Below are 27,535 nucleotides of genomic sequence, written 5' to 3'. Positions count from 1 at the left end.
ATTGAAGCTACAGCCAAGAAAGCATGGCAATGGCTCTAGTTCCTCAGAAGACTGAGGAAGTTCAGCATGCCCCAACGATTCTTACCAACCTATCAATGCACCATAGAGAGCATCCTATCGAGATGCATCACAGCTTAGTTTGGCCACAACTCTGCCCTAAACTGCAAGAAATTGCAGAGTTCTGGATGTAGCCCAGTCCATCACACAGGGCAGCCTCACCCTTGGTGTCTCCAGCTATACTTCACACTGCTTCGCAAATGCAGACAACATAATCAAGGACCATTTACACCCCAGTTATTGCCTCTTTTCCCCCGTCCTGTCGGGCAAAAGACAGGTAAGCTTGAAAGCACGTACCACCAGATTCAGGAACAGCTTCTTCCCCGCTATTATCACACTACTAAACGGTCCTTCCATAAACTAGGGTGTAGTCCCAATCTTCCAACCTACCCCGTTGTGGACATTGCACTTTTTTTTTTACCCTAAGTTTCTCTGCAAATGTAATGCAACAATATATGGGTTAATATATGGTGAGCGTTTGGTGGCATAGGGCCTGTATTCGCTGGAGTTCAGAAGAATAAGGGGGGACCTCACTGAAACAACAGAATAGTAAAAGGCTTGGATAGAGTGGATGTGGAGAGGATGTTTACACTAGTGGGAGAGTCTAGGACTAGAGGTCATAGCCTCAGAATTAAAGGACGCTCTTACAGGAAGGAGATGTGGAGGAATTTATTTTGTCAGATGGTGGTGAATCTGTGGAATTCTTTGCCACAGAAGGTTAAAGTCAGTGGATATATTTACGGCAGAGATAGATAGATTCTTTATTAGTACGGGTGTCAGGGGTTAAAGGGAAAAGGCAGGACAATGGGGTTAGGAGGAAGAGATAGATCAGCCATGATTGAATGGTGGAGTAGACTTGATGAGCTGAATGGCCTAATTCATTTCCGATCACATGATCTTATGATCTATATTACAAACTCTTTGTACAACAGTTGCATTTGTATATAATATGATTGTACTCATGTACAGTATGATTTGAGTGGATAGTAGGCAAAGTTTTTTTCCCATCTCAGTAAATGGGAAAATAATAAACCAATACCATTTAAGGTAATCCACTGATTTTTCATTAAATATTTCAAAGCCACTTCTCTTCTTACACTCAGCCTTTGACTCAGCAGGAATTCGGGACATTTTTACATTGGTTTCACTTCAAAATACTAACCTTTGTTACAGTTCCTGCAGTGTGCATCAATTGTGCGTGTGGGTGTGTTTGTATGCCTGCGTAGCACTTGTATGTGTGGGAATGTATATGTATTTGTGTGTGTAAGGGGAAGTATGATCACCCTGCCTGTGTGTTTATACCCGTGATCGTTTCTCTGAATGCATTGTCTACCTTTCTGTCCATATGAGTATGTATGTCATTGTACTGGAGTAACTCAGCAGGACAGGCAGAAGGGTCTGAAGAAGGGTCTTGACCCGAAACGTCACCTATTTCTTCTATCCAGAGATGCTGCCAGTCCCACTGAGTTACTCCAACATTTTGCTTTCAAGAGAGAGAGCTAGATAGGGCTCTTAGAAATAGCAGAGTCAGGGGAGAAGGCAGGAACAGGGTACTGATTGGGGATGATCAGCCATGATCACATTAAATGGCGGTGCTGGCTCGAAGGGCCATATGGCCTATTCCTGCACCTTTTGTCTATTGTGTCTATCTTCAGTTTAAACTGGCACCTGCAGTTCCTTCCTACACTTTGCGCGTGTGTGCATGCGTGGGAGCCTGTATATCTAAGTGTATGTGCATTTCTGTGTGTATGTGTTTTATATTGAAGCAGTGTTGCTCCACCTCTTTTAAACAATGCAGAGCGTATCTGCTTGTGAAACCACGCAACTGAAGAGCTGCTCAAGCGTACACCTGTTGGTTTTGGGAACTATTTCCTGTGCTGATCTCATACTGTGCCAAACAAGGCAAAGGCACTTCCCCTGGCATTGGTACGATAACCAATGAGTCACAATGTGCTGCTCCGATAACAAAACAAGAACAGCATTTGTCACATTGAGCGATATCAATGGAGAACCCTGTCAGTTCACCCCCTATGTTCCTACAGATGACCCTGAGGTTTGTTGCATCTGTTTTCCAATTTTCACATGGAATCAGACTGGTCCTCTTTAGAAAGCTGCTGCATCTGCCCTGCCCGACATTCCTGGTCACAACAGGTGACATTCCCCAAGGAAAGGCTATTGCAGTGTGCAGCTACCTCTCCACGGATGCTGCCCTGCTTCACTTACTGCTTTCACATTTCCTTACAATTCAGGAGGCCGTTTAGCCCATCACATCCATACTGGCTCAAAGAGCAATCCCATCCCCCCCACTTATTTTTCCTGCGACCTACTTTCCCCATCTTCCCATCAGCTCCCCACAGATTCTGCCACTCACTAACACACCAGTCGCAGAGAGTTATGGAGTCATTGAACACTGCAACAGGTCCAGTAAATCTGCCCCAACCTCTAATCAACAACTCCGCTCATCCCATTGTATTCCCCCCGCATTCCCACCTGGGTTCTACCACTCATTCACACACTTGGGGTGAGATACAGCTGCCAACGAACCTGCAAAGCTACATGTCTTTGGGATGTGGCAAAAACTGCAGCACCCGGAGGAAACCTATGCAGTCACAGGGAGATCTTGCAAACTCCATATTGACAGCACCGGAGGCCAGGGTGAAAGGTTGAAGCTGAGGCAGCAACTCCACAAGCTGCGCCCACTGTAACATCCCACAATCAAGCAATTTTATTTTGACTTTGATAACACACATAACAGCAGATGCTGGAATCTTGAGCAAAATATTAAGTGCCAGAGGAACTCAGTGGGTCAGGCAGCATCTGGGGAGGGAATGACGAGGGGTGCTAACCAGAAACACCTCCTGACCATTCCCTCCCCAGATGCTGCCTGATCTGCTGAGTTCCTCCAGCACTTGGTGTTTTCTGCTGCCTTTGGTTATTCTGCAAATTATGCCACATTCCTGTCACAACAAGAAACTGCAGATGCTGACTAACACACAAAAGTACACAAAGTGCTGGAGTAACTCAGCAGGCCAGGCAACATCTCCGGAGAGCTTGGGTAGGTGACATATTTCGGGTGGAGACCCTTCCTCAGACTCGCCTATCCATGTTCTCCAGAGGTGCTGCTGCCTGACCTGCTGAGCTAGGCACTTTGTGTACATTTGTGTATTAGTCAGCATCTACAGCTCACTGTTTCGTCAATGTGGCATAATTTGCAGAATAACCAAAGGCAGAAGTGCTGGAGGAACTCAGCAGATCGAAGACAGAAGACCAGCTGAGTTATTCTGGCACTTTGTATCCTTTGGTGCCACATTTGTGTTGAGAGTTTCCTGCCAATTCCTCTCATCAAAACACTCCCCTCAGTGACTGGGGAAGACCATTGTCATTTGTCTAAGCCAGGGAGGACCACCTTGACGCCTCTAAACTCTGATGTCCCTGACCACTGTGGAGAGATCTCCTCAGCGCTTGTCCCAATAAGTTGAAGCGAGCGGCCACTCACCAGACACTCGTCCTCTTGGCTCTCGCCGCCCTGGTCTTGCAGATGACCGTCGAGCAGGTCGTCCTCTGACTCCTCGAAGAGCGAGGAGCCGGTGGAGGAAAGGGACGAGTTGGAGAGCTTGCGGCACAGTCTGATGCTGCTGCAGTCGGGCTCCATCTCCAGCTCCAGGCTGTCGTGTGTGGTGCCTTCCTCCGAGGTGATGGTGAGCTGGGGCACGGGTGGCCGGTGGCGCTGCCTGGGCTCCGGCTCCAACCTCTCCCCCTCGCCGTTGGCCGCTCGCAGCCTGCACACTGTGTGTTCGCCCAGCGGGCTGGCCGGAGCGTTAGCGGTGCTGGGATCCACCATGCTGAACTTGCTTTGCGGCGCCGGTCCGCACACTCGCTTGCTCCTGGACATGTCGGCAAGGGTGTAGGACTTTCGGTGGAGCATCGCCCGACCGACCTGATTATTGCAACGGCCGGGCAAACCTGCATGGAGATCTTACTCTGTAATCCACTTCGTTCTCTCTCTCTCTCTCCCTCCCTCTCTCCGGGCTGCAAGCAGTGTCAGACGCGGAAGTTGAGTGTCAGCAACTCGCACTCACACCAGGGCAAACAGCTCAGTCAACTGCCACTGCGCCCTCTCACACAAACCAAATCGGCCTCCCTCTCACAGCAGAAACCCCTCCTACCCCTCCACCCAGCTCATGCAATTGGATGCTCAGACGTGCCTGTGCCCATTTACAACAATGCGATCACAAGCAAAGATCTCTAAGATCTTTGATCACAAGTTTGTTTAGAGACTTGCAACCCGGAGCACTAGGAATCAAAACAAGTTTGTTTCATGGTCTCTTGCCCAGAGTAGGTGAACCGAGGACCAGAGGACATGGGTTTAAGGTGAGGGGGGAAATATTTAATAGGAATCTGAGGGGTAACTTTTGCACACAAAGGGTGGTGGGTGTATGGAACAAACTGCCAGAGGCAAGGACTATCCCAGCGTTTAAAAACAATAATGGGCCTGTCCCACTTAGGCGACTGTTTAGGCGAGTGCAGGAGACTCTGCCTTCGCCACATGTTCGCTGGTGGTCTCTGGTGATTTTCCTTCATGGTCACGAGGAGTTCCTGCATTCTGGGAACTAGTCGCGGCCTCAGAATGGTTGCGGCAAATGTTTCAACATGGAGATAATCGATAATCCTGTAGTTGTAGGTACAGTTGTAGTGGGGTCGCCATGTAGTTATGTGTAGTTGAGGTAGTCGAGGTAGTTTTAGTTAATCACCTTTGCTGACCAGTCATTTTCATTGGCTCATTGGGGAAAAATAACGTAAGCAGGAGTTTTCGGAATACAATACAAAACAATACCAACAAACCCACCACCATAGTGCAAAGTAAAACACATATTCTTAAATATCAGCCTGAAGAAGGGTCTCAACCCGAAACGTCTTCCATTCCTTCTCTCCAGAGATGCTGCCTCACTCCAGCATTTTGTATCTATCGTCAATTTAAACCAGCATCTGCAGTTAAATATCAAATATACTAAGTATTAAACAACTATATTACAATCGTCAACGATGCATTCCACCCCCCGTGGTGCCCAGCAGTCCCAGAAATCCCCCAGGGTGCCTGTCCCCCTCCAGTACCACCTGGGCATGGATGAAACCTCGGAAAAGGGGCAGGCAGCCGGCTCAGGTAGATCCCTTTTCCGCCTCCATTGTCGAATTGGAGTCCATGGATCACCAGCGCACTGTCCATTGTCACTTGTCCGGGACCATCATTGCCACAGCTCTGGTGAACTGCAGGACCGTTCCTGGCCTCAGGTACTGGGACTGATCTCTCCCAGAGGGGAGAGAGGGGTCCCTTGTGATGAAGCTGGTGGCGTCACTGGGGGAAGATCACTCACTATCCCTCTCATCTCTGAATGTTCTGTACCCTCTGTCTCCTGGACCCTAGGTGCACTGAGTGCTCCATTGATTTCGGTCTCTCAGCGCTGGGACACTGGACGTTTCACTACTAGTGGTTTCCAGGAGCTGGGGTGCAATGCTCAGCCACGTCCACTCCCACCTGCTAGTTAACTATCAATTGTTTTACATTTTGGAGCTTATTTTACATTCCCCTCCGTCCTATCCATTCTTTTCCCCATTCTCTCTGCACCTTAAAACAAAATTGTTTTCTTTTCCCAGTTTGGAGGGTCTTTGACCTGATATGATAACTTCATTTCTCTATTCCCATGGATGCGGTCCGACATGTTGAGCAATTTCTGTTTTTTTATTCAGATTTCTCGCATCTGCATTTTTTTGTCACAATTTTCAGTAATTGCTATTGGTTTGGGAACAGTGAGCTGGTGGTCTAAGCATCTGTTATAGTTATAAAGGCAGACATTGCCTCAGTTTTTGACTCTTTCAAAACCCAGTCTCTTGGATAGTCTGACACTCCCTCTGGTGAATAAGCCGTTCAAGAATAATAATATGCTCAAGTCTCACATTCTGAGCAGAAGCCTGTTGCCAATTATGCCATGACTACAATGTGATGTCTTATACTGACTGTATCATTGCCTGTACTCGATATTTGAAGTGACGTTTGTTACAGTCTTCAGTTTCAATTGTGATAAGAAAGTGAGTTTACTGACTAAGTGAGACAATTGTCAACTAAAAATTACATGGACAACATAACGCTGACCAAAGACATCTGTTGGGTCTAATCTTCTAACTCATTGCTTTAGGTCATAAGTGATAGGAATAGAATTAGGCCATTCGACCCATCATGTCTACCCCACCATTCAATCATGGCTGATCTATCTCTCCCTCCTTTGTCCTATGCTTTGTCCAAACTTCTGTGGACTTTGCATAAGGTTGCACTACACACTTCAACTTGCATTATGGTGGTCTGGTTACCTAGAATATTTGTCAATTTATTTTGTATTATAGTATATTTTATATTTATTTATTGCGTTGTTATATTCATGTGTGTGCAGCAGGTAGGGATTTCATTGTTATGGTTTTCATTGCATATGACTATCAAACACCCTTGACTCTTGTAGCCTGAACTCTTGTAGCCTGAACCTTGACTCTTGTAGCCTGTTCATTCTGGCCGGTTGAACACGTCGCTGGAAAAAATGAGTGGTTCTTCATTGCTTTTCTTATGGTTTTAATCATCACAGTAAGTTTTCTTTAATCCGAAGCTTAAACAGGCCCAGTTATCCCTCCATTACTCCATTATTTAGTTTGGTTTAGTTTAGTTTAGTTTAGTTTAGAGATACAGCTTGGAAACAGGCCCTTCTGTCCACGAGTCCACACTAACCATCCATCACCCGTGCACACTATTTCTATGTTATCTAACTTACTCATCCACTCACTCCTAACACACTTGGGGCAATTTAGAGAGGCCAATTAAACTACAAACCTGCACGTCTTTGGGATGTGGGAGGAAACTGGAGCAACCGAAGGAATCCCATGCAGTCACAGGGAGAATGTGCAAACTCCACACAGATATCACCCGAGGTTGGGATAGAACCGGGGTCCCTGGCACTGTGAGGCAGCAGTTCCACTGTTGCGCCACCATGCTGCCCTGAACTCACAATTTACAACCTACAATAAGACCTAAACACAACATATTTAACTTACATGAAAAATTACCCTGAGCTTATTTGGATGCAGGCATCCCATTGTATCTCATAGGTCTTTAATGTGCTGTGACACTCACAGTTTGGATAACGCTTTCACCTTTAAGAAGGTTATGGTTCAAGTGATTTGAACAACTTGGGCACGCTCCCTGGGACTGATGATTTGGTGTATTGTTGAGGGAGTTACTCTGCCACAGCAGGTGGTGCATTAACGCAGAGACACGAGAGAGTTAAAGAGGTAAGAAAACAGGCTCTTCACCCACTGAGTCTGCTCCAACCATCAAACACCCATTCACACCAATCATTTCTTCAGCTGAGCCAAAGAAAGTACTTTAATTTGCCTGTGGTCTGCTGGATTTGAAGCAGGACCTTGGATGGATGAGCAAAACATAGATCTGAGACCCAGCAGAATACTGGCAAATTTTACTTCGGAGTCACGTGAGTGACTACGTGAAGAACCCCGCTTACGACGCATGCGTGTCATATCACTACACGCATTGCAACGAGTCATTGTTGGGAGGAAGGACGTTCCTCCCAAACGGCAGGGTTTTTCGAACCTGCAATAGAAAGGTAAGGGAACGTCGTATATTTCCTTACCTTTTCCTACAGGAAGGCTGTTTAAAGCTGGCAAGGGAAGAATCTGCAAGCAGCAGGTAGCCATCAAACGGCCACTAGCATGATAGTCCCTTAGCGGGAGTTGGTGCAACTTCAGCTGGGGGGAAAGAACGCCGGCAGGAGTACCATATAACCATATAACAATTACAGCACGGAAACAGGCCATCTCGACCCTTCTAGTCCGTGCCGAACACATAATCTCCCCTAGTCCCATATACCTGCGCTCAGACCATAACCCTCCATTCCCTTCCCATCCATATAACTATCCAATTTATTTGTACCCCGCAGCCGTCAGCCCGACATCTCGGACAACAGCCCAAGGACCTACGCTACGGGGTCCGTGGGGCTGCGGGAGGAAGGACGTTCCTCCCAAACGGCAGGCTGAGAACCAGCACAGGTAAGAGAATTTTTCCTTACCTTTTCTTTATAGACGTCGCTGCCGTTTCTGAACAGCAGCAGGCAGCCAGCAACGGACATCAGCACAGAGCCATAGACGTCGCTGCCGGTTTCTGAACAGCAGCAGGCAGCTAGCAACGGACGTCAGCACAGAGCTACAGACGTCGCTGCCGTTTACTGAACAGCAGCAGGCAGCAACGAATGTCGGCACCAGCATCTCCTATAAGGGAACAAGTGCCAAACTTCACCCCAAACGGGTAGAGGTGCCCGTGAGTTCCGGGACCCTGAGGAGCGGCATGATTATATTGGGCGGCCGGGAGCGACCAGTGCCCGTAGGCATGGGGACCGGCTGCAGGAGAAACCGCGTGCGACTAGTGCCCGAGAGCACCAAGGTCGGCAGGAGCGGTCGTATAATTTAAAGCACCCGCGATCGACTAGTGCCCGAGAGCATGAAAGTCGGCTGGAGCGGTTGCTGGAGGAAATTCTCCAGAGTGGCAGGACCCGGGATATGAAGGATAGCCACAGTGGGCAAAATATAAGTCCCACAGCAGATTCCCATAAAGGACTGCATGAAATATCATACGGAACGTGGGCCTTTTTTTCATCCATTTACGCAACCTGACTCGACCCGACCCGACTTACAGTGTAATCAACGTTGCGGGTGAACAGTTTGTGTTAATAAATTAAAATTCTGAAAATGAGAAGAAGATTTTTACCAAATAACTTTTATTTTTACGAGGATGTTTCGGTCTACGAACTAGTTATCTTTGCTCCGCTATGGGATCTTTGGTGCGGAGACGGAAGCCGGTTACAGAAATGGGGCCTAAAATTACCCATGAATCTGCCACGGACCGTACTACGTCTTTTTATCGAGTGGACCATCTTGCTCGTTATAGGATCTTTGGTCACAACATTTCGTTCACTGCGCCATAATCTCGACTGTGGCCGAAGAGCGGGGGGGGGGGGGGGGTTTGGGGGGGCAGTCGGTTTGTGCCACGGCTGGTCGTGGTTTTGCCGCGCTCACTGTGCGCTTGTTCTGAGATTCTGGATGTCGGAGGTCCTCAGAAGAAGAGAAAAAGCATGTCTCACCAAAAAAGTGGAGAGGCTGCAGCGCCCCCAGCCCTCCTGGTTCCGCGGCCCATGAAAAGAGTTCAGTTTGTATATATACATGCACACATAATCAATAAATAAACAAATATAGTGCAACTTACAGTGCAACCTCCAACCTGCACATCTTTGGAAAGTGGGAGGAGATCAGAAAACATGAGGGAAAGCCACCTCGCTACAGGGAGAACATGCCAACTCCACACAGACAGCACAGGATGTGAAGCAGATAAAGACATCTGAGCTGGTGCTGTTTCGCATTTAACTCAATGCTCAGATCTGAGGAAAGGATTCCTCGTTATTCAGTACAGGAGCACAAAGCACTTTGTGCTTTGCTCAAGACTCAGTGCAGCACAGTGGCAGAGCAGTAGAGTTACTGCCTTACAGCGTCCAGAGACCTGGGTTCGATCCTGACTACGGGTGGTTGTCGGTACGGAGTTTGTACGTTTGACCTATGTGGGTTTTCTCCAAGATCTTCAGTTTCCTCTCACACTCCAAAGACGTGCAGGTTTGAAGGTTAATTAGCTTGATGTAACTGTAAAATTGTCCCGTGTGTGTGGGGAAGTGTTAATGTAAGGGGATCGCTGGTCGGTGCGGACTCAGTGGGTCGAAGGGCCTGTTTCTGCTCTGTATATCTAAAACTAAATTAAAAATAATATAAACTCCAGCATCTGCAGTTCCCTGAGTCTTGAGATGTTTAATTTTCTATTCCTCCATAAGCCCGACTGTCAATATCGGATATCAATGCTTTTCTCGCATATTTCTGAACGTCTCACCAAATTTTCCGCTCTGTTAGCCAAATTCCTGTACTCTGCACACACCCAGAAGACTCTCTACTGATTTATTACATATAATTATAAACATTCTTTTTTTTTAACACTGCAAAGAATAGTACGGCAATTTATTTCATTGTTTAAGAAAGAACTGGAGATGTTGGAAAAATCGAAAGTCGACAAAAAATACTGAAGAAACTCAGCAGGCGAGGCAGCATCTGTGGAGAGAAGGAATTGGCTACGTTTCGGGTCGAGGCCCATCTTCAGACGGATGTTGGGGTGGGGGCGGGAAAAAGAAAGGAAGAGGGCGGAGACAGTAGGACATATGGGAGAATTGGGGAGGGGGGGGGGAGGGAGAAAGTAAGGCTATCTAAAATTAGTCAATGTTCATACTGCTGGGGTGTAAACTACCTGTGAAATATGAGGTGCTGTTCCTCCAATTTGCGCTGGGCAACACTCTGGCAATGGAGGAGGCCCAGGACAGAAAGGTCAGAGTGGGAATGGGAGGGGGAGTTGAAGTGCTGAGCAACCAGGTGATCAGGTTGCTTAAGACGGACTGAGCGGAGGTGTTCAGTGAAACGATCGCCGAGCCTGCGCTTGGTCTCGCCGATGTAGAGAAATTGACACCTGGAACAGCGGTAGCGGTAGATGAGGTTCTGGAGGTGCAGGTGAACCTCTGCCTCACCTGGAAAGACTGATTTGGTCCTTGGATGGAGTCGAGGGCGGAGGTAAAGGGCCAAGTGTTGCATTTCCTGTGGTTGCAAGGGAAAGTACCCGGGGAGGGGGTTGGTTGGGTGGGAAGGGACAAATTGACCAGGGAGTTATGGAGGGAACGGTCTCTGCGGAAAGCAGAAAGGGGTGGAGATGGGATGATGTGGCCAGTGGTAGGATCTTGTTGGAGGTGACAAAAATGACGATTATGTGTTGTATGCGACGGCGAATGGGGTGGAAGGTGAGGCAAAGGGGGACTCTGTCCTTGTCATGAATAGGGAGAGGGGGAATAAGAGTGGAGCTATGGGATATAGAGGAGACCCTGGTGAGAACCTCATCTATAATGGAAGAGAGGAACCCCCGTTCTCTAAAGAATGAGGACATCTCTGATGCCTTAGTATGGAACACCTCATCCTGGGCACAAATGCGGCATAGACTGAGGAATTGGGAGTAGGGGATAGAATCTTTACAGGAAGCAGGGTGGGATGAAGTGTAGTCAAGATAGCTATGGGGGTCAGTGGGTTTGTAGTAGATATCTGTTGCCTGCGATTGAGATGGTGAGATCTAGAAATGGTAGGGAGATGTCGGAAATGATCCAGGTAAATTTAGTTTAGTTTAGAGATACAGCGCGGAAACAGGCGCTTCGGCCCACTGAGTCCGCACCGACCTGCGATTCCCGCACATTAACACTATCCTACACACTCCGGGTAGGGACAATTTATACGTATACCAAACCAATGAACCTGCAAACCTACATGTCTTTGGAGTGTGGGAGGAAACTGAAGATCTCGGAGAAAACCCACACAGATCACGGGGAGAACGTACAAACTCCGTACACACAGCACCCGTATTCGGGATTGAACCCGGGTGCAACTCTACCGCTGCGCCCTTGCAAATTTCCTTGCAAATTAAACTTCTTCAAAGTACCTGAGGAACAACCTACTATTCTACTCACTTAGTTGCATCACTCTACCCCTGTCCAGAGACATGTGATTCTTTCAACACTTTTAACTAGGACACACCCTGGGTGGCCAAGATGTAAAGAATTTTTCTTTAATTAAATAGTTCTTGATGGTTCAGGCCTGAGTGTGTTGTCCAGAAACAAATTGATTATCCATTCACCAAAACACAGAAGATACACTGTCCTACTTTGAACTTCTGCCTAGTTTTGTGCAGACTAAGGTGATCACGCCTGACATCAGTTGGTGTAGAACCTCCAGCCACTTCTTGAACTGTTACCCGACAACTGGTCGAAAGCCATGTTTACATATCCCTCCCCAGCTCAGAATCTTCACCTTTGATGTTGTCAATTTTCAACAAGTTGAAAATGTGCAGCACAAGCAGATTTTTACAATGTATAACAGTGAAATGCATAACTCAGCCAAAATAATTTAAGACTGACTAAATCATTCTCGTCTACGTATTTTTTTTCACTTTTAGTTGTAAGATGTTTTTTTACGATTCCTGCTTATCTCTCAATAATATGTCAATGTGTTCTTCCAATTCCAAATTGAATATGTATTATTACACTGAGCTAATATTACTAAAAATGAATGGTAAACAACTGATTATTAGTATACTAAGATATGTTTAAGATAACTCTTAGAATAAAGGGGAGGTCATTTAAGACTGAGGTGAAAAAAAACGTTTTCACCCAGAGAGTTGTGAATTTATGAAATTCCCTGCCATGGAGGGCAGTGGAGGCCAAGTCACTGGATGGATTTAAGAGAGAGTTAGATAGAGCTCTAGGGGCTAGTGGAATCAAGGGATATGGGGAGAAGGCAGGCACGGGTTATTGATAGGGGACGATCAGCCATGATCACAATGAATGGTGGTGCTGGCTCGAAAGGCCGAATGGCCTCCTCCTGCACCTATTTTCTGTTTCCATGTTTCTATAACGGTTTTGTCTACTTGTGGAATCTCTTTGTAATGCAACATGTGGCTATTGTAAAACTGCGCTTGGATACATCAGAATTGGGTCTCAGATCTAGCTGATCAAATGCTTCCTCCACATGTGGGATTTATCAAATAGTTCAAACTGCAGAGGCACAAGTATATAATTCATTTCCATATTTTTTGATGCATTATTAGTTAGCTTATGCTTTGTATTTGGGATTTGTTTACCCAATTTTCTTCTTTCCCTGTGTGAAGTTGCTGCCTCACAGTGCCATAGACATGGGTTTGATCCTGACTATGGGATGCTGCCTGTGTGGAGATAGTACTTTCTCCCTGTGATGGTATGGATTGTCTCTGGTTGCACCGGTTCCCTCCCACACTCCAAAGACCTGCAGGTTTGTAGGCTAATTGGCCAATGTAAATTGCCCAAAGGTGTAGGTCATAAAACTAGTGTACGGGTAATCAAAGGTTGGGTCTATTTCTATAACATAACATTTTCATGTATCTCTATTTGGATACTTTGGGTGTGTAAGCAAATAATTTCACTGTGCCTTGTCACATGTGAGAATAAAGTATTCCATTCCATCCATTCTATTCCATAATCTAAACTAAACTGTCTCCCTGATCAGTTTTGTAAATGCTCTGGTATTGTTCCACAAATGCTTGCCTTGACTGGGAGGGTTGGCAGGCTATGTCACTATTGGATTACACCCACTGAATACCCTGCATGTACTGAACTTCCAAAGTGATTGGATTCTGAACAGCTTTTCTTCTCTCTAACCAAAGTCCAATCACAGCTTCACATAAGAGGACCACTCATTCAGCACACGGTGGGGACTATGAACTGTTACCATTGCAGCGCCGAGTCTTGCGGCTTGAATTTTGTTTTACTGCGCTGACAATTTCCCTTTCAACCAAAGCTAATTCCCTGCCTTCCTGCTTTCTTTCCATCAAAACCAAAAGATTTAAGTTACTGGAGGAACTTTCAACTGCTGGTTTATAATTTATAAGAGAACAACAGTTTTTTCATTTGTTTATGGAAGATGGGATTTGTTGGTATTACAAGGGTTTACAACCCACCTCTAATTGTCTTTCAAAAGGTGGTGGACTGTCACCATCGACCTCGGCAGTATCTCAATGGAAGATTGTATTGTAGGGAGGGGAGTGCCTAGATTGGGACTCTTGGTACTTCCAAGTACCATAGCTAAAGAACAGGTTGAAAGTCACGATTGACACAAAATGACGGAGTAACTCAGCGGAACAGGCAGCACCTCTGGGTGGAAGGAATGGGCGACATTTCAGGTCGAGCCGAAACGGCACTCATTCCTTCTATCCAGAGATGCTGCCTGTTCCGCTGAGATTCTCCAGCATATTGTGTCTATCGTCAGTGTTAACCAGCATCTGCAGTTCCTTCCCACACTGAAAGTCAAGATGTTGAGCAACTTGGAATGCAACCTTCAAGTATTCAAGAGAGAGTTAGATATGGCTCTTCGTAGTTAAACTGGGTCCCCAAACATCCAGGTTATTTTCCTGTTTTTTATGTAATATTCCCGTTGTTTCATATCCTGTATTTTAAGTAGTATATATCATGGTGTATAGCCAAAATAATGAGATGAAGCAAAAATAAATAAATCTGTTTTTACAAAGAAAAATGTCAGATATATCCCTGTGTTTTCTTGCTTTTTTGTGACATTTATATGCAGGGTTTCATCAAATCCTTATGCTAATTCATATTTGAAAGATTACATTCATTTCGCAATTAAACAACTATATAAGCCAAATTCTGATTATTTGCTTATGATGTTTATATTATATCACCCGATAAGATGGTTTTCTGATGCCCCAAGTTTTTGCAGCAGAACGTGAGTAGCAGTGTCAATTTTGTCACGTGTTAAGTGTGTGAATTAAAAGCAGAGTAACCATTTTTATATCTATTGGTTCTTTTTTTGTGTTTAAGCACTCCATTGAGGAAGGATGAGGACCCACAATCCTGTTTATATCAATGGGACGATGGTGGAGAGAGTCAAAAACTTCAAATTCCTGGGCGTGCATTTTTCCGAAGACCTTTCCTGGACCCACACACAGATGCAATTACAAGGAAAGCCCATCTCTACTTCCTGAGAAGATTACGGAGATTCAGTACGTCAGAGAGGATTCTCTTAAACTTCTACAAGTGCACAGTAGAGAGCATATTGACTAGTTGCATCATTGCCTGGTTCGGCAATTTGAATGTCCGGGAGCGGAAAAGACTGCAAAAAGGTGTGACCACTGCCCAGTCCATCACCGGCTCTGACCTCCCCACCAATAAAGGCATTTATCGGAGTTACTGCCAGCCAACAACATCAGAGGCCCACAACATCGTAGCCTCACACTCATTTCACCACTGCCATCGGGAAGAAGGTACAGGAACCTGAAAACCGTAAAGTCCTGGTTCAGGAACAGCTTCTTCTTTACAGTCAACAGGCTATTTTACTTCGGAGTCACGTTAGTGACCACGTGAAGAAGGCCTGTCCAGGCGCACGTGCGTCATATCGTCAGACGTATTGCTCTGCGACTGCGGTAGGAGGTGGAGAGCCCAAGCGGTGAGTGAAAAAAACCTGAAGGTAAGTACTTTTTACTTTCACTTTCAGGCTGCTTTTCTCTGTGGAGACTGCGTGCAGAGAACACAGGCAAGTTTTACTAAATGGAGAAAGGTGGGAGAAATAAAGGAAAGCGCACCGCAGTAAGCACTCAAGAAGACAAAATGTCTGAGAGTAGCGGGCGCCCGACTAAAAAGTCGACGGTAGAAAAACCAGCAACTTCTAAAACGGGAGAAAAAAGCCCCGTTGAAACGCCCACAGGGAGTAAGGCCAAAAAGAAAACTAACAGGCCAGTAGACTCGGACGAGTCTGAACCAGAAGTTATGTCAGACAGAGTTTCTCAATTGGAATTCCTCATGGGTAAAATGATTTATAAAGGCAAACTCCAGAAGGAGTATAAAAAACGCGGGCCTATAGGAGAGCCAGCGTATGGAACACCCAGGAGAGGTCCTGGGAAACGTTGGCCTAGAAGTGAACCAGCGACCGAAATGCCTGATGATGATGATGAATATGTATGTTGGCCTAGCACAGAGCCAGCAACAGAAATGTCTGAAAGACAATACAGACGTTGGTCTACAGGAGAGCCAGCGTATGAAGCAGCATCCAAAAGAGGGCTGCCAGAATATGGTTCTATGGAAGAGCCTGAGAGACCCAAAAAAGGGTCGACTAAGCGTAGGCCTATCAGAGAGCCAGCGCATGAAATACCTGATGAAGAAATGCCAGGTGAACCCCATTATGAGGAGGAATATCCAGAAGATTCTGACAATGAATCATATGAAGACCAGAGCCCAACACAAAAACGCAAAGTACCAGGGCTGGCCCAAATGTTCTATAGTCCCAGACACAAGGGACAACCTCTACCAGAGGATATAGCAGAAAGTATAAATTACCTGCTTTCCCATCATTTGGAAGAACCAACGATGGATGAGATTGTGAACAAATACGAAATCCCGCAGAATTGCGCTCTGCTAGTAGTCCCAGCACTAAACGGTGAAACATGGAGTTATATGGGCACCGCAGTACGCGCTCAAGAAATTAGGTTACAGCGGGTACTAAGATTAATGGGGTCAAGCATTACGGCGTTTGCCAGAGACCTGGAAGACGGAAATGTGACAACGTCACAATAGGATGTTATGGGAATGATGTGTAATGCACATTTTGAAATAAACTGTATTCTTAAAACTGTGATAAGACCTAACATACATCCTAAGTTTTGTGGGCTCTGTAAACCATCTAATATACAATTGCCATACTTACTCTTTGGAGAAGATCTTGCAAAAAAACCTGAAATTTTTAAACAAAGAAGTAAAAACGATGGGTATGATAAAACCGCCGATGTTTGGCAGAACAATTCGAAGGCAATATCCATACCGAAGGGTGGCTGGAGCTGGTGAAGGAAATGGTCGCTCGTACCCGTATACACGCTATTGGCGCACGACCCCAGGACGTGGAGGACATGGTATTCCCACAAGGGGCAAGGTACAAAAAGTGACACCAGCAAACCCTGAGATAGGTGGTTCTGGTTCTGATAGAAACATGTCAGATGTTTCCTATTCACAAATAGGGGGAAGGTTACAATTCTTCCTAAACGAATGGCTAAAAATAACAACTGATGCATATACTGTGCAGTATAATGGGGTTTAGAATTGAATTCTACCAAAATGAAAATCCCCCTGCTCAACATCTCCGAAGACAAATACATTCTTTCTCTAAAGAAGAGAATAGAATCATTCAAGTAGAAATTGACATATTCAGTAAAAAAGGTGTGATTGAGAAAAGTTTATCAAAACCACCAATTTATATCTAGTATTTTTTCTAGACCAAAAAGGGATGGTGGCTGTAGAATAATTTTAGATCTTACAAGTCTCAACCCTTTTGTACAGTATAAACATTTCAAAATGGAGACATTTACTAATGCTTTGCATTTAATTTCAACAGAATGCTATATGGCAAGCATAGATCTCCAAGATGCATATTACTCTGTGGCCGTGCATGTTAAAGATCGTAGATATTTGAAATTTGTCTGGATGAATCAATTGTGGCAATTCAAAGCATTGCCTAATGGCTTAACCTCAGCCCCTAGATTGTTTACAAAACTGCTAAAACCAATTTTAGCATTGTTCAGAGCCCAAGGCCATTTGATAATGGCTTAGTTGGATGACATTTTAATTGTGGGAGACACTGAAGCCACAACGACAGCATTAGTTATAAAAGTCAAATTAACATTTCAAATTTGGGGAGCTGCTGATACCATCTCAAGCTGTGGAGGTAGATGCAATGCGGAGGAAGAACCTTTGCTCAAGACACATGGCATTAATTATCTTGAATTACCAAGTGTATTTCATGGGCTTAAAGCCCTTTGCTGCAAGGTACAAAATTTGCGTGTACAGGTTCAGATTGACAACACTACGGCAGTAGCATATGTCAATCATAAGGGTGGAATCAAGTCAGAAGCATGCGACAGATTGCCAAACATGATTTGGCACTGGTGCATTACGAGAGACATTTGGCTTTCTGCAATTTACCTACCAGGTAAATTCAATATACCGTAATTGTAGACACTAGGTCACGGAAATTTAATGACAATACAGAATGTATGTTAAATCGTGACATTTTCCATAACATTGTCCAAAAATTTGGAAAACCAGAAATTGACTTGTTTGCATCCACATTGAACCACCAGTTACCTCAATATGTTTCGTTGGAACCAGACCCAGACCCAATATGTTTCGTTGGGACCAGCAACAGGGGTAGATGCATTCTCGTTAAATTGGGGTGGAATGTTTTTATATGCATTTCCTCCCTTTTGTCTTATCAGTAGGTCTACAAAAGATCAAACAAGATAATGCTTCAGGATTGTTGGTGGTCCCAGATTGGCCCACACAACCATGGTATCCACTAGTGTTAAAAATGATGACAGAACCTATAATGCATATCTCAAGACAAGAAAACCTACTTGTGCACCCTGTAACTGGTGATTTTCATCCTTTACATGATCGTATTGATTTGTTGATTTGCAGATTCTAAAAAGGCCAAATGTTGGAAGAAGATTATCAGATCGCACTATGGATTTAATTGCGGGATCCTGGAGGGATAGTACCCAGAAGCAGTACATTTCTTACATTAAGAAATGGGAGCAGTTTTGTGCAACACAAAACATTTCTTACCACACTGCAGACACTTCAGATGTTGTAGAATTCTTGTCAACATTACATTTTGATGCAAATTTAAGTTATAGTGCGATCAACACTGCAAGGAGTGCCCTCTCTGCATATTTATCGAGAGCATCTGAACAACAGGTTCTAGGATCACACCCCTTGATTTGTAGATACATGAAGGGCATCTTTAATGCTAAACCTCCCAGACCGAGATATACGGAAATCTGGAATGTGAGGGATGTACTCACGTTACTTAGGGATTGGAGTCTCATCTCAAATTTGTCTTTAGACAAAATCACTGTGAAAGTAGTCATGTTAATGGCTTTAGTCTCAGCCCAAAGTGTACAAACATTACACAAATTGCGGGTAGACAGAATGGGAATGACAACAGAGGAAATTACATTCTATGTCTATGACTTGCTAAAACAGAGCAGACCAGGAGTCTCGCGGTGTAAATTGTTTTTTTCAGAATATCCTACAGATCAAAGACTATGTGTAGTTACATATTTGAAACACTACATTGAGGCCACCAAGCACCTTAGAGGTGTAGAATCGGCATTACTTATCAGCCATAAAAAAACACACAAAAAAGTGTCAACACAAACAATTTCACGATGGCTGAAGAAGGTGCTATTGGATTCAGGAATTGATACTGACAAATTTAAATCTCATTCCACCAGGGCGGCGGCAACATCGGCGGCCAAGGATTTGGACGTTCCAATAGACCATATCCTCGCGGCCACAGGATGGGCAAATGAAAGGATGTTTTACAAGTATTACCACAAAGAGATTGCAGACACTGGTGCATTTGGTGGTACTGTTTTGGATTCAGTATTAAATGTCCCCAGTGATTAAAATGGGACATATAATGTTTATCATAAAATAAACCATTAACTGATCAAGAGTATCAAGAGTATCAAGAGGATATTTAATTGTCATTTGGACCCCTGGAGGTCCAAATGAAATGCCGTTTCTGCAGCCATACATTACACACAAATAGACCCCAGACACAACATAATTACATTTTACATAAACATCCATCACATAGCTGTGATGGAAGGCCAAATAAACTTATCTCTCCACTGCACTCTCTCCCCCCCGATGTCAGAGTCAAAGTCAAAGCCCCCGGCTGGCGATGGCGATTGTCCCGCGGCCATTAAAGCCACGCCGGGTGGTGCGAGGTCGCACACCGGGTCTTGATGTTGGAGCCCCCGGCGTGCGCTTGCAAAGTCCCGCATTCCACGCCGCGCGGGGCAGTGATGTAGGCCCCGCTCCAGGAGCTCTTCGACCCCGCAACTCGGGCGGGAGAAGTCGCCGTTGCAGGAGCCCCGAAAAGCGGTCTCCCTCCAGGGAGCCGCGGGCTCCCGGTGCCGCCGTCCGGAGACCCGCAGCAGCAGCCTCCGACTCAGCAGCAGCAGCAGCAGCAGCAGCAGCGGCAACGCTCCTCCACAGCTCCACCCGCTCCGGTCTCGGCCAGCTCCGCGACGGTGAGGTGAGTCGGCACCTGAGTCCCCGGCTCCTTCCTGTTGGAGGCCGCTCCTCGTTGCGGCCCCAACGACAGCTGAGACCCGACGAGAAAAGGTCGGGTCTCCAGTGCAGGGAGAGATTTAAAAGTTTCCCCCCACACACACACACACCCCAACATAAAATAACAAAAACTACATTAAAACACAGACAAAAAATAATAAAAACGCGGACAGGCTGCAGAGGCCGCTGCTGACCAGAGTCGCGCCGCCTACCGGAATTTTTAATGATTAAACAAATGCTATGGTTGCATGTTATTGACTGTCTTTCACTCATAGAGGCAATCAAAATGCAGTGATACGCCGGAATTGAATCTACGGCCTGAAATCACAGAACCTTTAAAATCGTCACGTAGTCACTCACGTGACTCCGAAGTAAAATAGTAAGATTAAACGAGAAATTACCAGTTTGAAGTTTGATCTTTATTTTATGAGGAGTTACGTTGAGGGACTACGTGCCCTCCGCTCCCACCCTAATAAAGATCAAAGGTAAGTTAAGTTTGTATCATGTAGCTTACTGTTATCCTTTGGTATATATCATCTGTGATTTCACACCGCTGCTTTGAAGATTGACGCAAGTGCGCCTGGACGGGCCTTCTTCACGTAATCCCTCAACGTATCTCCTCATAAAATAAAGATCAAACTTCAAACTGGTAAGTTCTCGTTTAATCTTACTATTAAACACTACAACCTCATATAGGTTCTGAACTACAATAGACTATTATTATTGTTGCACTGTTTTGTTTGTTTTTTGAGTATGTGTGTGTGTATATATATGTATATATATATATATATATATATATATATAAGGGTACTAGACCAAGTGGAACCCGTTGGGTCCTAGTCACACGGGAGGCCTGGTCACCCCATGCAACCCATTCCCCAACGCAATATTTCACCATTCACCCGTTCCCCCAACGCAACCCGTTCCCCCAACGCAATATTCCACCACACACCCATAGCCCCGAACTGTGCAGGCGCGGCTCATTTCCCCTCATCCCCGAGCACTTCCTTCCCCTCCTCTTCATGTGTGGGAGGGGAGGGGGGAGGGGGGGAGGTGGGGCGTGTGACGGTGATGTGTGGGGTGGGAAGGGAGGAGGGGTGGGTGTGGATGGGTAGGAGGGGGGGGAGAGGGTGGTGTGCGAGCGAGGGTGGTGTGTGGGGAGGGGGATATGGCGGAGGGGGTGTGGGGTGGGGGGGAGGTGTGGATGTGGGCAGGAGGGGTGTGGGAGGGGAGAGGAGGGGATGTGGGATGGGGGAGGGGGGAAGGGGTGTGTGTGTGTGGAGGGTGTGTGTGTGGGAGGGGTGGTGTGTGTGTGTGGGCGGGGGGGTGTGTGTGTGTGGGCAGGTGCATGGGGAGGTGGGGTGTGGGCGGGGGGGTGTGGGGGGGGAGGGGTGTGGAGGGGGTTGGGGGGGGGAGGGGTGTGCGGGTGGGGGGGGGGGTGTGTGGGGCGGGGGGGGGGGGTGAGATATTAAATCATGATTTAATAACTTTCAAATTTTGCCACCCATGTCACAGGTTGGTACCCTTATTTACGGAAACATCCCATTACAAATGCTGGTTTACATTGAAGATAGACACAAAATGCTAGAGTAACTCAGCGGGACAGGCAGCATCTCTGGATAGAAGGAATGGGTGATGTTTGGGCTTGTGACCCTTCTTCAGACAGAGTCAGGAGAGGGGGAGACACAGAATAATGGGAAAAATAATTTAAGGTATAAAAACAAGACATCAATGTGGCTTAAAAAAGCGAGGAAAACATAGAATAGATCATTGTTAGCTAGGGGAAGTGGACAATGAAGCAGACAAAGATAAAAAATTAATCAAGGGAGTCAGACTGGTCAGAGAACTAGGATGGGGGAGGGATGGAGAGGGAAAGCAAGGATTACTTGAAGTTAGAGACGTTGATATTCATACTGCTGAGTTGTAAGCTGCCCAAATGAAATATGGGCAGCTTACAACTCCTTGTGCAGTATGACTCACTTTCCTGTAATCGTGGGAATGTGAGCTGCAAGTTCTGCCTGTAGCTACTACCACTGGCTATCACACAGGTCATGCTTCATTGCATTTTGTGAAAATTGGTGAAAATTACCAGAATGATTTTGTTGCTAGCTTTTTTTAAATCTCAAATGTCCTGCTATTTTACAGGTTTATATTTTCACATTCACTACCCGTTTAGCACACCAAGATAGTTAAATACTAGAATTCTGAAATCGAAACAGAAAATTCCAGGCAGCAACTGGGGGAAGTGAAATATTAATAACTTTCCAGATCCTTTTTCAGAATTATGAAATGGTAAAAAAGTAGGCATATGTATTGTAACTTTGAAAAGAAAACCATTAATGACACTCTACACCTTAAGTATCACTTCCTTTTATTTTTTAAAGTTATTTTGCAATGTAACTTTAAAGGTTATTAGAATTTTTATAATGATAATTTTACTAGTTTATTATAGTTTTTAGCATATAAGTAATTTTAGCATCTATTAGCAATGTTCCTGTATGGAACATATATGATGTAGCTGGGCTGCCATAACTTCAGAGATCCTCTTTAAACACTGGGTCCAGCAAATATCATATGGCATCTTCATCCCCAACAGGATACCTATGGAACAATGATAATGAAAATAGTACTATTAGATTATTCAGTAGAATCATAGAGCTATACAGAATGAATAGGGTCTTTTTGGTCTGCCTTGTCCATGTTGACCAAGCTGGCATTCCAGTTGAATTCCTGCATTTGCCCTACATTCGTCTTAACCCTTCCTATCCATATGCCTGTCCAAATGTCCCTCAAAAGTCATGGTTTTTTTACAGTTCGAAGCTTCCTTTGTGGCTCCTTGTGGTTACGGAATACTCTGCTCAGTGAAAATTTGCCCCCAAGGTCCTTCTTAGATCTTTCCTTTCACCTTAAGCCCATGCCCTCTAGTTTTATAATTCACTATTCCTGGTAACAGACAATGAGTATTCACTTTATTAATGCTCATCATGATGTTAATTCCTTACCTCACAATTCATCAAGGTCACTCTCAAACTCCTAAACTTCAAAGAAAAAGCCTCAGCCTAATCAGCCGCACCCTATAACTCAAGCCACCAGGTCCAGTTAACATCCTGGTGAATCTTTTCTGCATCTTTTCTCAATTAATATGGAGATCAGCCACTTAGAAGACATCATAGAGAAAATCACCATCTAATATACATGTGGTTTTACATTTCCATTGTTGCTGGTCTCACCTTTTTCTCCATTCTCAGAACCAGGAAACAATTGATCTTGCCATCACTTTTCATCCCATCATCCTCCATAATTTCAGTTTTTTTCCGAAATATTGCCACCAGCAGACACAACTTTCCCCCAATCTACCACCTTCCACCAAAACCTCTGGGATACTCCGGTTCACTCTTTAGTCTCCATTTCCCATGAAAAACGCCTTTCTGTTTATCTCCCCCCTTTATGAACTCTGGAGTCCCAAGTATTATTTTCAAATTAATCAGTAGCTCGCTTTTACTTCTTTCAATTTAGCTTACAGCATTTATTGCCCAGGATGTGGTCTTCTTCACTGGGAAAATCAAATGCAGTTTGGGTTAGTGGTTTGCAGAACATTTCTATTTAGACTGAAAGCAAGATACTGAGCTTCCAGCTGCATGCCACATTAATTCTCTGTTCCACTCACACATTGACTTATTTGTCTATGGATTCCTGCATTGTTCCTAACACAGCTAGATGTTGGTTTAATGACAGCACCTCACCCTCTGACTAGGCATTGTACAACTTTCCAGTTTTAACAACGAGTTAATTCATAATTCCACATAATCTTCATTTCTGGCATTTTTTATGTCAGATTTCCAGCAGCCATTCCTCATTCCTTTGGCAATTACGGATAGATATTAGTTTTTCCACTTGCTTTTGATGTTTATTACCTTCCACTTTCACATTCCTTGCTATTTGATCTCTTTAGCCTTTCACCATATCACAGATCTTTCTCTTTCCCCTTCCATTCTCTATCTCTTCCTCGTCCTCAGGAAGGGTCATTAACTAAATTGTTAGTGCTCCACAGATGCTGTCAGTATTTGGAGTATTTTCCATTTTTATTTCAAATTCCCAACATCCCCAGTATTTTGTATTTGAAGAATTGATCCATGAATTGTCTATACAAGAAAAATGAACAAGGTAATTTTTTTTAATGAATTCTATGAAAAGCTTCTTGACTCGAAAACATTCTGACATTGAAAGGGCAGTGCAACTGACTTATCATTGAGCTAATTGAATTGCATGTGCAGGTGTAGAATCAAACTGCTGTTCTGGTTGTAAGTCAAGGCATGTATGACCAAACTTAAGAATCGTTTACGAAAGACACAAAGTACTGGAAAAACCTAGTTGGCCAGGTGGCAACTCTGGAGAACATGGGTGGACGACATTGTGGGTCGACCCTTTTTCATAATCTGAATAATGGGTCTTGATCTGAAATGCCATGTGCGGAGATGTTACCTGACCTGCTGAGTCGCTCCAGAACTTTGTGTTTTCTTCCACAAGATTCTAGCATCTACAATTCATTGTGACTACTTAAAAATCACTTAGTTCATATGTAAAATGAATGGACATGTTTAGTTATTTTAGTTTAGAGATACAGCATGGAAACAGGCCCTTTGGGCCATCGACTCTGCGGACCAGCTAATCATCTGTACACTAGGGGCAATTTACAGAAGCTAATTAACCTACAAACCTGTATGTCTTTGGAATGTGGGAGGAAACTAGTGCACCCAGAGAAAGTCCATGTGGTCACAGGAAGAATGTATAAACTCCGTACAGACACCACCAGTAGTCAGGATCGAACACAGATGTCTGCCGCTGTAAGGCAGCAACTCTACCGCTGCCCCATTGTACCGCCCTGTTCTTCAGAGTAAATAATATGCCCAGGACTGACGGAGAAGGAGACATTCTAAGACCTGAAAAGCAATAGTGCGAAACAGTGGCGCAGTGGTAGAGCTAATGCCTTACCATGCCAGAGACCTGGATTTGATCCTTACTATGGGTGCTGTCTGTGTGGAGTTTATGTGTTCTCCCTGTGACTGGGTGAGTTTTCTCCGGGTGCTCTGATTTCCTCCCATGTTCCAATGACCTGCAGGTTTGTAGGTTAATTGGCTTCTGTAAATTGTTCCTAGTATGTAGGGTGTGAAAGTGGGATAACATAGAACTAGAGTGCGGGTGATCAATGGTGGGTTGAAAGGCCTGTTTGCACACTCTATCTCTAAACTGTAAATTCAGTGAAACATCTGAGTGCATTAAATCTAAATGCAATGTGAAAAATGTCACACTTAAAAATTTGGTGCAGAAGCCAGAAGATCATTTGAATCCAGAAGATCATTTGAATCCAAATCATGTCGCAAATAAGTGAATCCTGTTAAGTTGGACAAAGAAGCTGAAGAATTAAACAATTAATGAGATTATTGATTTCATTAAAGAACTTCTACTTGCAGTATTATTTTGATGCCTTGCAAGATAGATCTGCATAAGAACCAGTAGTTAGCAATGCATGGATGAACAAACTCAACCAAAACTGTTGAGCATGCAAAACCTGACATTCAAGCTTGCATATGAAATTGTTGTGCCAATGGAAATGGCATCTAAAAATACAATATATAATAGACAATAGACAATTGGTGCAGGAGTAGGCCATTCGGCCCTTCGAGCCCGCACCGCCAATCAATGTGATCATGGCTGATCATCCCCAATCAGTACCCCATTCCTGCCTTCTCCCCATATCCCCTGACTCAGCTTTTTTTAAGAGCCCTATCTAGCTCTCTCTTGAAAGCATCCAGAGAACCTGCCTCCGCCGCCCTCTGAGGCAGAGAACTCCACAGACAATACGTGAGAATTGATCCAGTACAGTCCGCAATTGCTGCAACAAAGTTAATGGCCACAAAACTGATTCCAAAATATATCAGCAAGACCATTTCATTGTTAACATTCCATATGCCATTGCTCACCTCAGTTTTGTCAATTTAGAACAGCATAACATTCACTTGCCAAAAGAAAAAGTAGATTTTGATCCTCTGCAGAACCAAGGTTAAAGCAAGCAAATCCCATGCAATTCAAAATAACTGAAATGGAAGACTTGCTAGTTAGGCAGTTTCTGCACGAGGAAGTGTAATTGTTAAATACTAATGTCAGAAGCAATAAAGGCAACAAACCGACAGGATTTAGAGGTGTTGGCTGACAACCAATGCAAAAACATGTAAATTGATGCTGCCACAGGCTCTTAGGTAATCAGTCAAAACACTTACTTCCTACCAGCTATCCTCCCTTTACTCTGTCATTCCCACCCTGAAATGCTGTTGGGCCATTTCTCTCCACAGATCTGCTGAGTTCTTCCAGCAGATTGTTTTTTTTGCAAAACACTTACTGTACCAGGTTTAGTGAGATACCTTTGACAGAAATCACTATCAAACAGATAATCAATCAGGTCTGGTAAGGTTTCATTTGCAGAGTGTATAGTGGCAGCACAATGGACACCAAGCACAACTGGTGATCATTGTTGCCAACGATGAAAATATCCCAACTTTAATGGGGAATGATTGACAACTGCTTAGAAAGGCTTGTAACAAGAGATAGCATTATTAAAAATCTTCACTAAACTGGAAGTCTGCCATGCCTTCATACCATGGAATGGTTCCCTTGTGTCTCTAAATTGTTTGCTGTTGTTCATCGCGTGTGTATATTGCTAAGTTACTTGTATTTAATTTGGGATTTGCACATTTCTAAGCACGGAACAAACTGTTTTCTCTATATCTGTATCAGTTACCATTCTATGATATTATTGGATGACAAAATAGTTTGCTGCAATTGTTTCTCAAACAATGTGAATTTCATGGACATTCAGTTTGCATCAGTTTATAATACCTCTTTGGATTATATTTGTTGTCTGAAGACATCACACTGCCCTTCCTTTCTTGGCATGTTTTTCACCCTGATATGTTTTATATCTGACACATAATAGTCAGGAAGCAGCTGACTATCTCCCTAACTATGGGATGTACTATGGCAACTGCACTTTGACTGAGTGAGATGGCAACATCCTGTATTGCAATATTGGCCTATTCAGAACTATCCTCAGTGTTATACAGGGGGAAATACAAAATATAACATTCAAACTTAGCAGTACTATAATAAGCTTTCCTTTTTCCCACCCACACCACCACTATCATTCTATTGAGCGTACTTTCTTTTTCTTTTGGAGCTTCTTGCTTCTTTTTCGGAACTTTGCTTGCTTGAAAGTTGTGCGACTGTTCCTTTAAGAGAGGGGGAAAAAAGCGATTGATCAAACATTCCACAGGGGTGCGGAATAGACGGGTCAGTCCACTCGTGGTGCAATTTTCCCTCATGGAGGAGCTTCACAAATACTCTACTCTCCTGCATGTTTCTCCAGTGTCTTGCAGATTTTTTTAACCAAACATTGACCTAATTCCCTTTTGAGAGATACCATTGACCCTGCTACCACCACACTCGTACACAGTGCATTGTAAATTATTCAGTTTAATTTACTGCCTATGTTTCCCCCAAATTACTTTAAATATGTCTTACAGTTGCAAATCCTCTTGCAAGTGGAACCAATTTCTCCTTATTTACACGATCAA

The 27,535-nt window shown here is 44.5% G+C and overlaps 3 protein-coding genes across 3 annotated transcripts in view; 1 reads left to right on the top strand and 2 right to left on the bottom strand.

The window, feature by feature from the left end:
* Window positions 1-4,164, bottom strand: part of itpka (inositol-trisphosphate 3-kinase A) — a 69,068-nt gene extending 64,904 nt beyond the window's left edge. Inside the window, exon 1 of the mRNA XM_055640867.1 lies at window positions 3,554-4,164. Within this exon, the coding sequence (XP_055496842.1) occupies window positions 3,554-3,982 (429 nt within the window). The 5' untranslated portion in view covers window positions 3,983-4,164. The remainder of the gene's footprint in view (window positions 1-3,553) is intronic.
* Window positions 4,165-4,291: 127 nt separating this feature from the next.
* On the top strand, window positions 4,292-17,600 carry LOC129700413 (uncharacterized). Its single transcript, XM_055640868.1, has 2 exons — window positions 4,292-4,428; window positions 14,601-17,600. Exon 2 carries the CDS (start codon window positions 15,327-15,329, stop codon window positions 16,347-16,349), a length of 1,023 nt encoding a protein of 340 aa, XP_055496843.1. The 5' UTR covers window positions 4,292-4,428; window positions 14,601-15,326; the 3' UTR covers window positions 16,350-17,600.
* A 4,006-nt stretch (window positions 17,601-21,606) lies between these two features.
* The window catches only part of LOC129700410 (homeodomain-interacting protein kinase 4-like), a 30,233-nt gene continuing 24,304 nt past the window's right edge, over window positions 21,607-27,535 (bottom strand). The window contains exons 7-8 of the mRNA XM_055640863.1: window positions 27,121-27,190; window positions 21,607-22,508 (exon numbers count right to left, since the gene is read on the bottom strand). Coding sequence (XP_055496838.1) covers window positions 22,491-22,508; window positions 27,121-27,190 — 88 coding nt within the window. The 3' untranslated portion in view covers window positions 21,607-22,490. The remainder of the gene's footprint in view (window positions 22,509-27,120; window positions 27,191-27,535) is intronic.

This window comes from Leucoraja erinacea, chromosome 9, assembly GCF_028641065.1.
Source record: "Leucoraja erinacea ecotype New England chromosome 9, Leri_hhj_1, whole genome shotgun sequence".
Classification (NCBI taxonomy): domain Eukaryota; kingdom Metazoa; phylum Chordata; class Chondrichthyes; order Rajiformes; family Rajidae; genus Leucoraja; species Leucoraja erinaceus.
The sequence above is the reverse complement of the archived record's forward strand: the minus strand, read 5'-3'. Positions and strand labels throughout refer to the sequence as shown.

Excerpts from the sequence above, each read along its gene's own strand:
- LOC129700413 (XM_055640868.1), top strand. The coding sequence starts at position 15,327 with ATGGAGAAAGGTGGGAGAAATAAAGGAAAGCGCACCGCAGTAAGCACT.